The sequence below is a fragment of the Trematomus bernacchii genome, unplaced genomic scaffold (assembly GCF_902827165.1).
Source record: "Trematomus bernacchii unplaced genomic scaffold, fTreBer1.1, whole genome shotgun sequence".
Classification (NCBI taxonomy): domain Eukaryota; kingdom Metazoa; phylum Chordata; class Actinopteri; order Perciformes; family Nototheniidae; genus Trematomus; species Trematomus bernacchii.
In genome coordinates this window covers 5,256,100-5,272,017 of record NW_022987689.1, presented here as the reverse complement: position 1 = coordinate 5,272,017, position 15,918 = coordinate 5,256,100, and the positions used below count along the sequence as shown (strand labels likewise).

The 15,918-nt window shown below is 41.6% G+C and overlaps 1 protein-coding gene across 1 annotated transcript in view; it reads right to left on the bottom strand.

Moving 5' to 3' along the window:
- The window catches only part of gpc5c (glypican 5c), a 95,185-nt gene that overhangs the window by 64,206 nt on the left and 15,061 nt on the right, over positions 1–15,918 (bottom strand). The window contains exon 3 of the mRNA XM_034137309.1: positions 7,392–8,095. Within this exon, the coding sequence (XP_033993200.1) occupies positions 7,392–8,095 (704 nt within the window). The remainder of the gene's footprint in view (positions 1–7,391; positions 8,096–15,918) is intronic.

Below are 15,918 nucleotides of genomic sequence, written 5' to 3'. Positions count from 1 at the left end.
TTCTCCCCTTCTTTTCTCCCCCTCTCTACAATGTCATCTCTTTAAGGTCTCTCTCCATTCTTTGTAAATTACTTAGTCTCCATCTTTCACTTTAGTCTTCACTCTGCAGTTTCTGTCAATCAGCCCCGCCCCCCCTCACTCTTGTCTGCCTTTTTCTCTCCCTCTTATCCGAATGATGTCAGTGCTAATTAAAGAGAGACTGTGTCCCTCGTATATCACGGACAAAAGTCCTTGAGATTCCAATCAGTGAAGAGAACATTGAATTTCTCTCTCCACATTGAGGCTTGTTTACCCTGATTAAATCACTTACAGATGAGCCTAATATGAGGGGCCCTCGTTTTCTTCTTTTAAATACTTTGGAGTTTGTTGACAAGGTTGGTCCATATTTGTAAACAAATTTACAAGAAATTCTGACATAAACAGTTTCAACATGTCTCAGCGGATTGGTGGTGTTGTACCGCAGAGATGGAGGAAAAGGAGACAGACGAAGGTCGAGTGAGTTCATCTCGCCGGTGTCTGCGATATGGTGGAACATACTCACACAAGCAAAGAAAAATAAGCTGGTGGATAGAAAACGTTGAAAGTCCACGTGTCCATTTGAAGCCTTCCAGTGAACCAGCAATTACCACGAAAACCATAACACAGATGCAGTAGCCAGTTGGGTTACCTTCATAGCAGCAGCTGCACGATATCCTCATGCCAGCTATAGCTCGAGCTAAAACTCCAGCCAAGTAGACAACCAAAGGCATCAGGTGAGGATGTTGGGAATATGGAGATGCACGGGGGTGGCGGGAGCACATTCGACATCAAAAGCTGACACAATGGCTGAAAAGGAGGTGTGTTTTCTCGGATATCTACAAAACTTGACCACATTTAATCAAGATGGAGCATTTTTACTGAATGGTCAAAAAGAACCGTAACAGCAATCCCAGATATGTTTGTATATTCCTGTATATTGCAGGATTTACAGGATATTCCTGTAAATGTTGTTTTGCGATATTGAAACAGCTTTTAGTGGAAAGAAGCAACACAGTACATGATGAGGTGTCCTGATTTACTGGATACTTGAAACAGTAGAGGCACCAACTCTGCATCATGTAACAGCCAAATCAAATGAAGTACTTGATATTCCCAGGGACAGTCTGTGACCAGTGTAGCAAGACTTATTATGGATAGAAGCTTTGCTATTGATATTTATTCGTCTTCTTGGCCTGTCCACCCCATTTCTTTTTTTGTGTCATATCTGTAACTCTTGTCCTTTCTTATTCTGTATGAGACAGTCCATCTGAGCTGCTGACCTCAAGCTATGAAGGAAAGCCCCCCCATCATTTAGTCTCCCTTCAGTGAACATTTCATAAACGTATAATCAACTACATATCCGAGAAATTACATGCTTCTTTAATTATAGGCTTCCACCAATCCAAGTCATGGGTTACATAGAAGAGTAATATACTAAAAGGATGACTGCTTTGCATTCAGATACAAGTTTAATGGCCCAGCAATCAATCACATGGCTATTGCTCAATAAGAAAAAAACATTTCTTATACAGATGGGAAGAAATGCTGGATTTGTGTGTGGTGTTGAGGGCTGCAGCACATTGTCAGCAGCAGGGCGCACACTAAGTAGGGAAGAGGAGCGGGAAAAGATGCAAGAGGGTGACTGAGCAGAAGAGAGGCTGCACCCACAATCATTAGCTAATGGACTGCTGAGTAAGTCGGGCAGTCAGCATGAGAGTTTGACTCGGTGCCAGAGGCTCACACAGCTCGGGAAGATGGGTTCAGCATATAGATTGGCCATGAGCGCATTTTGCGTCAGCTGCCATTCTGCTAACATTCTCAAATATCACATAAAGAGAGCATGTATGTAAGATCTCAGCCTGCGTAGCTAATCCTTTCATATAAGGGGGCCTAAAGAGGTGCTCTCAGCGGATGATGTCAGAGAGCATCGCTAAATGATTCGCATAATATTACATTAGGGAAATAAAGAAGATATATTTCATCTATATAATACCCTTTTTTTTTTTACCTGCCCCATAACATAAAGTCCAAATTCTAAAATGTAAATGAAAAACACATGCTGTTTGCATTTACATTTCATATAATCATAATGGTTCAATATCAGTGATCAAAATACAATCTGTAGAAATGCAATATTCATGAATTGACACAACTGCTAAAACATTATAAGCTTTTAATGATGTTGTACAGCCCTTGTTACATTTGAGCTATGCCTGTAATTATCTTAATTAGCATTTGGAAGTATGTGCCATAGAATGTAAATGATCCTCTGGATACTCTATTTCCTTGTGCTTCCTTTTTAAATCATCTGTAAGAACGTATTTAAACATAAGCAGATGAGTGAAGTTACAAAAAGTGCATGCATAAATATGTTATCTATCTATAAGTACATGTAAGATCTAATTACTTTACAGCTATTACTACTACTGATATTTATTTTAAGCATACAGTAATAACTATTTTTCTGCTACATCTTCTATTTCATCTTGTGTATGAATATATTTCACATTTCTGGAACAAATAAAGGGAACATTTTGACTTTGCCCATAACTGAATAACACAGTAGTAATGGTAAGGCAAACATATTTGGTGGTACACATGGTATATTTCACATATTGCCCATTCCTTTGCTTAAACCATGAAAATACAGGGTTCTTAGTGATGGGTTAGGAAAAGTAAAATATGAAAATGTGATGACAACAAAGTTTGTTTTCACACCAATGATATTCTTTCATGTTATTGTGGGATAGAGTAGAAGAAAAATTGCTCACGATGGAAGCCACTGCAGTCTATTGAGGTGCCGCCGTGGTGAATGGAAACCTTCCAGTCATCCCACTGGCCCTCGTTTCCATTATCTTAAGACCCAGGCTGCTATTATCATTCCTCAATAAGACTATAATGAGAAGCTGGGTTAAAACCAACAAGCGGATAAGGTAGACCTGTATATAAACGGCTCTGATCTGGACCAGTCGAAACCATTTTCTCATACAATGTACATAATGCTTTCAGTGAGCAACTGAGTAAGTGATTAAGTGTGCGAGTAAAAACTGTGTGTTGAGATTTAAAATCTACTCATCTTTAAGTAAGTAGAAGATATTAAGTTCCCCTCTAGGTCATATGAGCCATGTCATTTTTATGGCCATGTCAATAAACAGCAGTCTGAGGCCTCTCAAGCACAGTTAAATCTGGAGGGAGAAATTCTGATATGAATTCAACAGAGTAGCATTCAGGAGGAGAAAACCTCACCAAACATTGGAGCTACCATTTTCACTGGGGGCCCAATAAGAGTGGCCACTTTTACTGGATATTTTCCAATGTTCTCCTAATTGTGTCTACTCGACATAATCCAGCCCAAGGCTCCCCCAATATCCATAACCATAACCACTTCCCTTCGACCCACGTTCACGCTCCATGTCAATAAGAGCAGGAATGCGTTAAAACAGAATCTATCCTCCTGCAGCCCCACATTACTATCAATAGCTGCCTTTCAGTCCGCACGCGCTGCTAGTATTGTCACAGGGTGGGCTGCACTTTGAGGCTCCTTACAGGACTTCTAAAAACCTGATACCTGCACACGGTGTGGTGATGTGTGTGTATATGTACAGTATATATGTTATGACCCAGGTCCTGCCCTATGACGTATTGCAACATATAGTGCAGACTCTGTGTAGTCTGCAGCTCCCTAAGTGAGAGAGAAAGCAACCACAAACTGGCTTGGGATAATATCCCAGTGTAAAACCACACAGTCACAATAATTCCTTCAATAACTACTCTATATAATATTCTGACTCTGCAAAACACAGAGTTACTTCTTTGTATTTGACTTCAAACATACGTTTTACAAAATTAGCTTAAGTAAGGTATTTGCAGTAAGACACGAAGGATAACATAAAAGAAAAATAGAAAATATGTGTTTAAAATTGAGTGTTCACCTGGGAGGGGGGCATTTAAAGGTTTAAGGTGGCTATGCTGACACAGTAGTTGTGCACAAGAGACTTAACAGTTTTACTTGACAGGCCACAGCGGCTTTATTAAAACATACTGCGATTTAAAAAAGCAATGGGTAATGTGTGTCTGAGCACGTAAGTGAATGAGTTAACTTTGCTGTTCATGTTTGGCCTTTAGCATGCGTGAAGCAATGAGAGCGCAGAAAAGGGGAGCCACCAGTGTCCGACTGGGGGCCACCTCCGTTTCCAGCAACAATTCTCTTTTTTTCCAGCTGGCTGGGTCTAGTTTGTATGGCCTAGCTGGAACCCTTTCAATTCTGTCCCACTTGTCCCCGTGCTGGGCTCCCTGCTCCAGGCTTGCCTGCCACCCCATGAATACCAAGCAGGCATACACACACATGCGTACATACACACACCAAATACAAGCTGGGTCTCTTTCTGCATCGTTGTATTAGGTCAGTCTTCAAGCCTGGCAACCAACCCTTCTCTGTCTGCACATGCATGTGTGTATACAGTCTGTTTTTGGATGTGTGTTTGATGTGAGTGTTTGATGTAGAGTCATTCAGGCTCTGTAATGTTCCTTCACAACTTTAGAAAAAAGGCCCACACCAGTGCTTTTGCATGTTTAAGACCATTAACTACAAATTACTTTCATTTTATGTTACTGCCAAACAGATTTTCCACCTTCCAGGCAGACATTTGTTTCATTTCCTTCTGGTAAAATGTGAAACTTTACTTGCAGAGTCTGGCAATAATGAACAGTACTGGACAGACAAGAACTACAATTCCAGTAATGTGACTTCAAATTCAAATTAAGTAATTACATTAGAGTTAGTTATCCCAGTAATGACCCATTGTGTTATGTCAACTGCAGGAAGATTAGCAACCATTGATGTGGAAGCTAAATGGGATCCTATAAAGAATAAAGAATCAAAATGTTCGATTTGATTGTTTGTTTGGTTGTCTGCTTTGAATGCTGTTTAAAGTAAAATGGCCTTCTTCACTAAGTCACCACAATAACACCTAACCCTAGTCTTTGAAAATCAGTTACAATATTTCATTGTAAGACCGCACTCTACATTAGGTCAAATAAAATATCAAGTTGATGTTTAATCCACTAACAGCTTACACAGTATGGCTTCTATAGCATTGTCTTACACTTTTAGTCCAGTTCTGGGAACAGTTCCAGTGTAGACCTGTCCACAAGTTGTCCCACTACAGACATGTGGGAACAACTGCACCCTACATTACCCTATCAACATTTGGAGCATTGCTCTTCCCTTTTCTGGTCCCATTTGTAACACAAGTTATGAAAGTCCAACTGCGTAACTCAAGGTTTCAAGAGGATATGTTTATAAAGACTCATCTGTAACCAGTTATAGCCAAATATAAGAGATAGAAAGAGGTAGGGATGAGGATTTGAGTGACACAGATTGGGAGAATAAACAGCAAAAAGAGACTTTCTGACACCTCTGGGAATGCCGTCATATATTCAGTAAAGGAGGCCAATAAAGTCAGGGGAAGTATGGTGTACAGAACTGTCCAGCTCGCGCCCAGGGGAGAGATATGTATTAGTGCTCTTACTGTATAGATTGATTTAAAAACATTGAATACACATGCACTGCGACTACAACCGTTCCTAAAAGTTAGAGGGAGGGAGGGAGATGCAATGGGGACTGAAAGCTAGTGAAAATGTTCCTCTAGATGATGTACATAAATCTCTGCTGATCACCTTCTGCTCCTTGGTGTATGACTCATGTTACTTTACACCCACATGCATGACCTCACCTTATAAAAAGAAAGTAGGCTTCTGCTGAATATGTGAAGATAAAGATCACAGTGTTCGGTATTTACCATAAAAAAACTGATTTAAGATGGTATCTCAAATAAAGCAAATGACTGACAAGCTAACAGAACTACTACACATCTTTTGTGTACTACAATACTGTATGCAGGGATATGTCGATGTAAAGAAACATCTATTACAGAGATTCAATCTCAAGTTTACACACATAGACTTTTGTGTTTAACAAAACTGTTTAAAGAGGCCCTATTATGCTTTTGGTTTGACCCTTTCCTGCAGTGTGTAATATACTGTAGGTTATCGTGCATGTAAATGGTCTGCAAAGGCTAAACTCCCAAAGTGCCCTCCAGAGGGAGTTTTCTCTCCCTCACACTCACTTAAAACATCATAGGAATCATAAAATAATAAATGACCACACAAGCCACATGTTAAGAAGTGCGAAAAACACAAAACACAATAAAAACATAGGATAAAATAGAATAAAATAAAAGCACACAGGTTACCCAAACGCCTGCCCAAACAGGAATGTCTTTAAATTACTTTTGAAAGAGTCAACAGAGTCTGCGGACCGTAGGTGAGCGGGCAGAGCGTTCCATAGCTTAGGAGTCACGGCCTCAAACGCTCGATCGCCACGGGTTAAGGTGGGTACGTGGGACAGACAGTAGACTGAGCATGTTTGACCTGCGAGAGCGAGCTGATGTATACGGATGAATTAGGTCGTGATGGGCTAAGGGTGGGATATTTCTAAATGCTTGACCAATCACAACAGAGCAGGCCAGCTAACCAATCAGAGCAGACTGGGTGAAAAGAAAAAAGAGGTGAAAAGAGGTGCTACAGCACAGACTGTGCAAAAAAGCACTTTTTCACATGACACAGTAGAGGCACAAAATACAAATGTTAACCTGAAAAAAAGCATAATATGTCCTCTTTAAAAAATGAAGTTCGATCTCAGAAATGTTGTGTTTGTTAGGTATAGTTAAACTATCATGCTTGCTGTGAAAACTGTATAAATACAAATATTCCAAAATAAATGAGTAGACAAAGGCAACATGCTAACTGTTGATGTAACTGCAGTATTCAGTATTATGACATGTCTGGCAGTTATCCATAAAAGTATCTTTGTATTTTGAACATCCAAACTAAAATGTTATAAAACACAAGGGGTGTGGTAGTACTCACAGCATGTGAGTCCAGCAAATCACCATTTTATCCACTACTTTCTGCATTTTCATCATGGTAAATGTGGAATTTATAATATCCCCCTGCAGTCAAAACCTAAACAACAATGGTGACTTTGAGTTGCCTTGCTTTTTTGGAAAATTAGTCAATCTCTAGCCTCAGCTCAGCCTGCATTTATTGGGGAGTGGGACTGTTGTTTTCTTTGTATAAACATTGTTTTTCTCTGAATAGTTTCAACCCTGTGCAAACATTAGGGCTGTGTGCCGGGTTCTTTGTTGCACCGATGGAATAAAATAGCTCAGAACCCACAAGCAGCCTGTAAAACCCTTCCAATCAATACAGTGAACATTGCCAAAGTATATGTGTAAAACAAAGATGTTAAACAAAAAGGTTTGGACGTTCTTTGCTTTTGCCATTAAAGCTGTTTTTCAGTGTGTACTCACCGTGGCGGTGATGAGTGGACCATGGAGCTGTGCGTAGAGCAGGGCCTCATTAACGTGGTCCCTGACCCCCAGAAGGGCTAGTTCCAGACTGTGGTGCCCCGCCATGGCGTGGGTTAGTTGCTCCAACAGGCTGGTATACCTCCTCCAAGGCTGATCCAGCTCCGACACGCTGGCCAAGCAGCCCCGCATTACATTCAGACAGTATCCCACGCAGGGCTTGATGAGCGTCAGTCCCCTGCAGTGGGAGCAGTAAACCATCTTCACCAGGCCCTTCACACACTCTTTGCTCATGCTGACATGTTCGGTGGCATTCATCACCTCCAGACCCTCCTCCAGGGCCAGGCCGAGCTGTCTCCCGGCTCCCAACGCCTCGGCCATTTCCTGGGCCATGACGGCTGGATGACTCCCGAAAGGGTTGACATCCTGCCTGATCATACGGAGACAGTCGCCCATTTCAATGCCCACCATCATGTTGCCTTCGATGCCTGGATTGATGAGCCTTGTGTAGACGAGTGGGAAGAGGTTGTTGAAAAATTGGTGAACTGACGCCTCCACTGACACGTTGGCCCCACGGAGGTAGAGGGACAGTGAGGCGAAGAGCTGGTTAACATGGGGGAGAGCATGGCGGGACAGGGATGGGTAGGTTCCCTCTAACAGAGAGCTCAGGTGGCCCTGAGAGAAGGATAGCAGGTACTGGAACATGTCTGCAAGAAGAGAAAAATATAGAAACACAGAGATTAGAGAAAGAAGGAATTACAAGGTTGGATTGACATTTCATTTGAAAATAATATTGAAAATCCTTGATGACGTGATTTACAAGTTCTCCCTGAAACAATGATCATGGCATCAAAATGCAAACACATATCCAACCCTGGCCCCTAACCACTTAAGCTTGGCTTGAGTGCATCAGTAAGTTGGGTTGAGAAAACAGTGTCAAGTTTTCCTATAATGTGGATGGATGTTATTTTGTATGATGTCATCACCTGTATGTCTTAAAGAGAATATATGCCTGTCTACAGAATAATAGAGAGAGGCTGGGGGGGGGATAGAGAGAGAGAGAAAGAGATTTGCATTTTCTGTGGCAAATAAAGTGTATTCCAGATTCTCCATGGGCTTTTGACAGCCACCAGGCTTCCAGTTCTTATGTTGTCATTTCCTGGTGAGCAAAAGAAGCTGTAATGCCTTACAGCTTCACATCAATGATGTCAGTGCAGAGGCTGATTAGTGCCAAAGAAGTGCCACTACACACTTAGCAAGTTACTGTTACTAGAGGTTGAAGCAAAGGGCAGTGGGAAAAAGAAAGACTAGAAATTTAGAAAAACAGCTTGTCTCCTTTTCCCGGTAATTTTTGGTCCTTTTAACTCCAAATATACCGCATAGTCCATCCCTATTTCATTGCTCAGTGATATGTTTTTCCTTGAAGAGGGGACTTTAAGAAAGTCATGGATATATTTGATTTGTTTCATCAAAAAAGATCACAGGAACATCAAAATGTGTGATCTTGCTTATATTACGCACCATCTTCTTCACTACCCTTCTATCCTCAATTCTTTAATAACCCTCCCCACAATCTCTATGTGTGTGTGTGTGTGTGTGTGTGTGTGTGTGTGTGTGTGTACTGGACACAACACTCTCCTCTGGGGTGTGATGTCAGCTTAAAAGCATGACCGAACATATGAAGGAGCAGTAGCAACTGTACAGAAATTGAGACAGGAAAAGGAGGGTGCCAACAAACCACACACACACACACACACACACACACACACACACACACACACACACACACACACACACACACACACACACACACACACACACACACACACACACACACCACACACACACACACACACACACACACACACACACACACACACACACACACACACACACACACACACACACACACACACACACACACACACACACACACACACACACACACACACACACACACACACACACACACACACACACACACACACACACACACACACACACACACACACACACACACACACACACACACACACACACACACATCCATAAAATGTGGACGGTGTTTGACAATTGTACTGCTAACCAAATGTTACTAATCATTATGCCATTAACCATAACAGTTTGCTGACTTAAGATTGAAAAAAAACTTTGATTGATGCTAACACTTAAATATTCATTCATAAGTCTACCTCTCGCATAGTGAATCTATATTTGCAGAGTGATTGGTACCAAATGTGTATGTGTGTGTTAGTGTGTATGCCTGTGTGTTTCCAGCCCCTCCCAGCTCACAGACAGAAGGACAACAACAGTCATATACTCCTCAACAGCTGCACTAATATGGCCGCTGTCTGTGACACAGGGGGACTCCCCCACCGGCCAGCAAAAGGCACAACTCATTTATAATGCACCAGAGAGCTCCATCGTCATGATCAGACCTGCTCGCGCACGCATGACATTCGAAGTTGTAGCCTATGAGATGAGCTTTACAGAGCGTGACAGCGTGCGACAGAAATAAAGCAGGCAGACAGGACAAGTAACGGTCTGTTGGGGATTATTACTGTAAAGCGAAGGGTGACAAGCGGTTCTCTGACTGAGACCCCGGGCGGCGGTGGATCAGGGGGGGAAATGGGTGTGTACCGATCAGAGGGTCAGTGGTTCGATCCCCAAACCCCTGCTGTCAGTATGTCAATGTGTCTTGAGCGAGATACTCTACAGCAGGGGTGTCCGAAATACGGCCCGGGGGCCAAATGCGGCCCACGGTCCATTTTGAAACGGCCCTCAGCTCATTCAAAATAGTATAATGGAGAATGGCCCACAAATGAACTTGTGCTTGTCATATATTGTACTTCTTAAATACAAATGTAAAGATATATTACATAGCCCACTTTTCATATCAATTCTGTCAATTAAAGTTGGAAAAAATGTCAAACAAATCGTAGTTGAATAAAAAAAGCCCAATAACTTCATTACATAACAAGCTTGAAATCTACCCTTCATATTTCCTCTTTTCATAAGCAATCTGAGGCTTCAGTTTTAAGGAATGAGCTGTCAACACAATAAAGTAAACCCTCTGTGATGTAGGCTGTTGTGTTTCTTAAAGCATTTTCAAGTATCAAGAATAATTGACCTACATTTGATTGATTTTGCTGACTTATAACTTACCTTATGAGCCAATAAACCTCTAGGGAGTGGCCCAGCCCTTCCTATATTTTTCTGTATGTGGCCCTCAGTGAAAAACGTTTGGACACCCCTGCTCCACAGCATTGAAGTGGATGTAAGCCGCTTTGGATAAAACAGTCAGCTAAATGACATGTAATGTAATGTGAAGTTCCAAGATGACACAAAAAGAGGAAAAAAACGAGAGAAAAAATAAAACCGAGCAAAAACAAGATTAGATTTGCAGAGAAGAAACAGTTTCGTTTCCACTCAGTGTTTCTTTCCTAAGCCCGAGGGGCTGCAGAGTTGGTATCAGTGGGGGGTCCACATGCTTGCCTTCCAGTCAGACATTTACACCACAAGATGTACCCACAAGCTAAGGTTACACTGCATTACATAATGTTATTATTAAATTATCAAGCTCAGAAATATCATGGTTTAATCTTACTCTCTTTGAGCAGGCCAAAACAAAACTAGACTGCTCTACAAGAAAATCAAGTTTTCTCAAAAAGACTCAATAATATTTCTTATGCTTCTCAATAGCACCATGACTGGATATTTCAAAGAGTTTCTAACAGGATCATTAAATCCTCAAGACATTCCATACTTGTTAAAAAAATCATATTCTTATTTGCCAAGAGAATGACACGGAGAGAGAACACGAAAGAGGAAAAAAGGGGAGGGTGGGAGACTGCCAGGAAAAATGAAATAAAAAGAAGCGACTGAACTCTTCAACAAGTAAAAACAACTACTGTAAAAGTGGACTCCACCTTGAGAACATGCTCTGACATCTGGATTCATTTGGCCCCTGGGTCCGGAGCACTTCCCTGTGTCTCCATGGCTGTTACTTCAAACATGTCCTTCTCTGAATATACAAAAGAAGAACCAGAGTGCACCTTTCTTCCTCTCTACACTTCCTCTAACAAACAAAAAACCGGATCCCATGTTTCATTCATTTTCAACATCAGATATGTTCTGTTCTCAATCATCCCACACTCAAATGTATCCGGTTTCTCATTTTGCGATAAATCAAGTGCAGTTGTTGTGGTTTTCTGTCCAGTTTCCAGTTCTGGGAAACATGGTGATAACTAAAAAACAAGAAACCAGCATCTTTTAAAGCCCTAACTACGATTGCATGATATTCAATTGGGTTTTATTGTTCTGGCTGACCACAGTGTCTGAATCTGAATCAACCACACTCCATTCAGACACACAGTGGTGGGTGGCTATCATTATCATTTCACATACTCCCATGGGTAATCCTTTTGGGAAATGAAGTCTGGCTGGATTGAGGCTGTTTTGCATGGGGCAATTATCTTTCATTTCCGAGGAAGTTCTCAAAACTCACTGTCATTCAAAACACTAATTGTCAAGCTAACTATACAGGAATAAAAGAAGAGGCTTGCTTTGTCTGTGGCCTTGTGGGGTTAATCTGACATGCGATAAACAAGGTATTAAAACGGATCAAAAAGCAACAGTGGCAAAGCAGAGGAGGCCTTTGTCCTGCAGGGGCCTACTGTAAACTGTATTTTGACTCTGGCTTGGGGTATTATACCATATCTTTCCTCCAATGCTATGCCAAGGCCACTCTCTGAGATCACTGGGTTTAATCATAAGAAGCTATTTCCACTTTTCATTCTGCATGGCAACCCAATGTTTTACTGGCACAATTAGTGTCACCATGGTGAAGCTGCCAAAATAACTGAGACAAAATAAGCTCAGTGGCAGCTCTGTGATTTAAGTCACAACTATAGTGTTTTCCGCCTTTGCTACCCAGCAGTCCCTGATGTCTAAGCCACTCTCACACTGAGAGACATGCATGTATGCGTGAGTACTTAACACAGTCTGAGTAGGTATTTAAGGCCAAGGCTTCATTTGTTGCCAAATCGCAGCATAGACAGCCATGTGGCACCAGACAGTTATTACAGACCAACATGCTAAATGTGTATTCAGGGGTTGGTTTGACAAACAGACTGTACTTTATGATGGGAAGTAGAAGTGGTAGTACTAGTAATAGAATATGATGAAGTTATTGTAGTGGTTGCGGTAAGTTACTTATTAATTAATATTTATAGCCCCTATGTGTAGCATTTGAGCATTTCTGACTTTGGTGACTCCTAGTGGTTATATCAAAATTACATTGTGGAGACAGCAACGCCTTTAACTCCAGAGCAACTACACATTTAATCAGATTCATGCGTGCAGTTTTTACAGTATGGCAGTCCAAAAGATTCACAGAGAAATATTTGTGGATCCATTCTACTGACCAATATGAGTCCACCTATGTGACCTCTGTAAACATTTTGGAAATGTATTTTCTCCCTTTAGATAAAACATGTTTTTGAATGTGTCCTATGGTTTAGAAAGTCGAGACATTTACTTGTTGAAATGGTCCATCAAGTTCCAATTGTAATGCAATTAAGCCTTGATCTTTAATACACAGCAAAAGTAACAAATCATTAACAATTATGAACCCTACTTAAAGGTGGGGTAGGTAAGTTTGAGAAACCGGCTCGAGATACACTTTTTGTTATATTCCATGGAATGCTCTTAACATCCCGATAGCAATGAATATCTTAAGTGCTTTGACAAAAAATCCATTAAAAAATGTCATCTGTGGAAGCCGTAGTACTGTAAAAAGCACGACCAATCATTTTAGCCGGCCCGGCTAAAATAACTGGATGGCCTACCTGCCTGTCAGCCTTCCATCTGTGCACAAACTTATCTCGTGCCCTCATTGGTCATGTGCGCGTTTGTGTGTGTTGGAGGAGGGGCTCTGTAAGGAAGTGGCAGATTTGTTCCGGCTGTGTATTTTCAAATTCTAGCGCACTCGAGCTGGTTTCTCCAAAAGTACCTACCCCACCTTTAAAGTGTAAACTAAGGTTAGCTTTATCAGATGATTGGTCAAATGTAAAATGTATGAATCCAGATATTTTGATTGAGAAAATAGAAAACTGTTTGTGTGGCCCTGGAACCTTTCCTGCCCTAAACCAGTTGCATATCCCTAAATTAGAGTGTTTAACTGGTTCTGTGCCATAAGGGAGACAGCATCTTTCAATATGTGCAAGTGAGTGCATGTATTATATGTCCGTATATTTAAGTACGCGCCTGTAGGCCTGCAGAGGAGAGTGTGTATATGTGCTTGCTGGAAGATGTGGTCATATTGTGATAATGAGGTAGGAGACACTGTGCTCATACCATGGAGCTGTGGGCCCTATATCTTGGCAATCAGTCCTGGCTGGACCTCACCAGCCACCTTCTCAGGCAAAGCATTTTAATCCCACCACAGGCTTGGGTTTCAGACAGGTCACCCCACAGATATATGACATAGTGACACATGTGTAGATTACATATCCTTGTTTTAATTAGTAGAAATACAGCACATAAGGCAATCTCACACTCAGCACTGGTGATCTTAGGTTACAGGAGGGGGCTGCAGAGTCACACAATCTCCCAGCCCTTAACCTTTCAGCAAACAGTTTAATGGTAATAAACTATTAATAAGTCAATGAATCAATCTGTTGATTCATCCTAGTTGTGGTATAATCACATGTCTGAAGTCTAAAGTGGGAGCATGACTCATCTGTTAACAACAGGCGCAGACGTGGTATCATGCACATTTGACCTACAGGAACTGGAGGGGCTGCACTCGTGCAAAAAACTCTGTGACTCCAGAAGCCCCTTTAGAAACACCACATATGCAATCACGTATGCAATCACGTGTGTGCACAACGTTTAGCAAATCCTGGCTGCAAATCCTTGTGTGCTTGTCTTGTCCTATCAGGAAGCTAACAGGTGGGATAATCGGCTTGAGAGGGTGGAGACAAGGGGCAGGGGGTGGTGGTAATTAAAAAAAAGCAGCTCAGCTATATCAAAACTCTGAAACATAAACAATTCCACAGATGCCAGGGGCATTTGGGTGCACTGGGCTTTAATGTAGTGTGGGGGGAGGAGTGTTGGTGGAGATTGGACAGGAGGGGGGATCAGTGCTCCCTGCCCGGGCCAAAGTAGGGAAACATGATCGAAGGCGGGGGAATGAGCAGACGAGAGAAGGACAGGGACAGAGGAGACAGAGCGCGGGGGCGATGGGAAGAGCAGGGGAGGGAGGGAGAGTCGTTCAAATGACTAATGCCATAAAGGGGAGATATGGAGGGCCAGCATGAGGGCAAACTGTTGACAGGCTGATGGACAGCACCTCTGGTCTTACACATTAAGAGGGCCACAGGTCTATAGTGACCCCCCATTTCTCTTGTGTTTATTGGTATATAAATCACAGTGTTTCTTTTGAGGTAGTGTAGCGCTAAGGAGCAGGACACAGTGTCAAACGTAAACATATTTATACTTAATGATAGCTTCTTAAAGATACATCAAAAAGAATGTTAGGTGCACAAGTAAGAATGACTTCTGACATTTACTGTGTGTAAGTGTATATGCTTTTTTACATCCTGGAGAAACTGCTTAACAGGTTTTTATTCCAGGGACTGAGTTGTAAAATATTGTTCAGATCTGCAGAATGGAAAGGCAATTCCTCTAAAAGCTGGCCACATTGATTACAGCCTGTGGTTTTTGATAACTGAAAAAGCTTCATCAAGGTTACGACCTAGTATATAAGTGAAAACTGATGATGACTACAAACGGCCAGAGACTGGACTCCAGACTTTCATGAAAAGGGAAAGGAAACATTTAGGCTAACATTAGATGAACATGAACCAGACCCTTAAACTGACTGAGGTGTAAAATAAGTCCAAGATGAAAGAGCGCCTAATGAAATATGTTCCGCTTTTCTTAGCAGGTGTAGCCCATTTTCATTTTTCAGATGTATTATGATTTGTTCATAGACAGGGTCACTGGCATGGTTCCAACTATGAGCCAAAACTACTCTTTGATAAAGCCTAAGCCATCAAATCAAAATGTATTATAGCCCCAAATCACAAGCAATGCCTCAAAGGGCTGTACAAAGCAAACAAAAGCAAAGCCCCTTTCTTATGCCACTGAAAACAACGAAAATGCTTGAACCCATTTTGTGGCCTGAAATAAATCAAAGGGAAATACTGAATAATCAAGATCAAATTATAAAAACATTTATGAGAGAAGAATTTGTTCCAGTTGCACAGTGGTTTATTTAGGATCAGACCCATGTCTGTTCATTTTGGCATACAGATATCATAATCCATCATGGATCATACAGACAAGACTCCACTGGGCAGGGTTAGAACCATATCCTTTTTTTTGTCTCCCCATTTCTCTCGTTTAATGTTCCTCCTCCTCCAGAATACAATGGATGAATGGCTGTAGGATTTGTGAATAAAGCCTTTGGGGACTCCTTAATGGTGAGCTAGGAGCCATAGAGGCGAGGAAGGGGAAGGGGAGG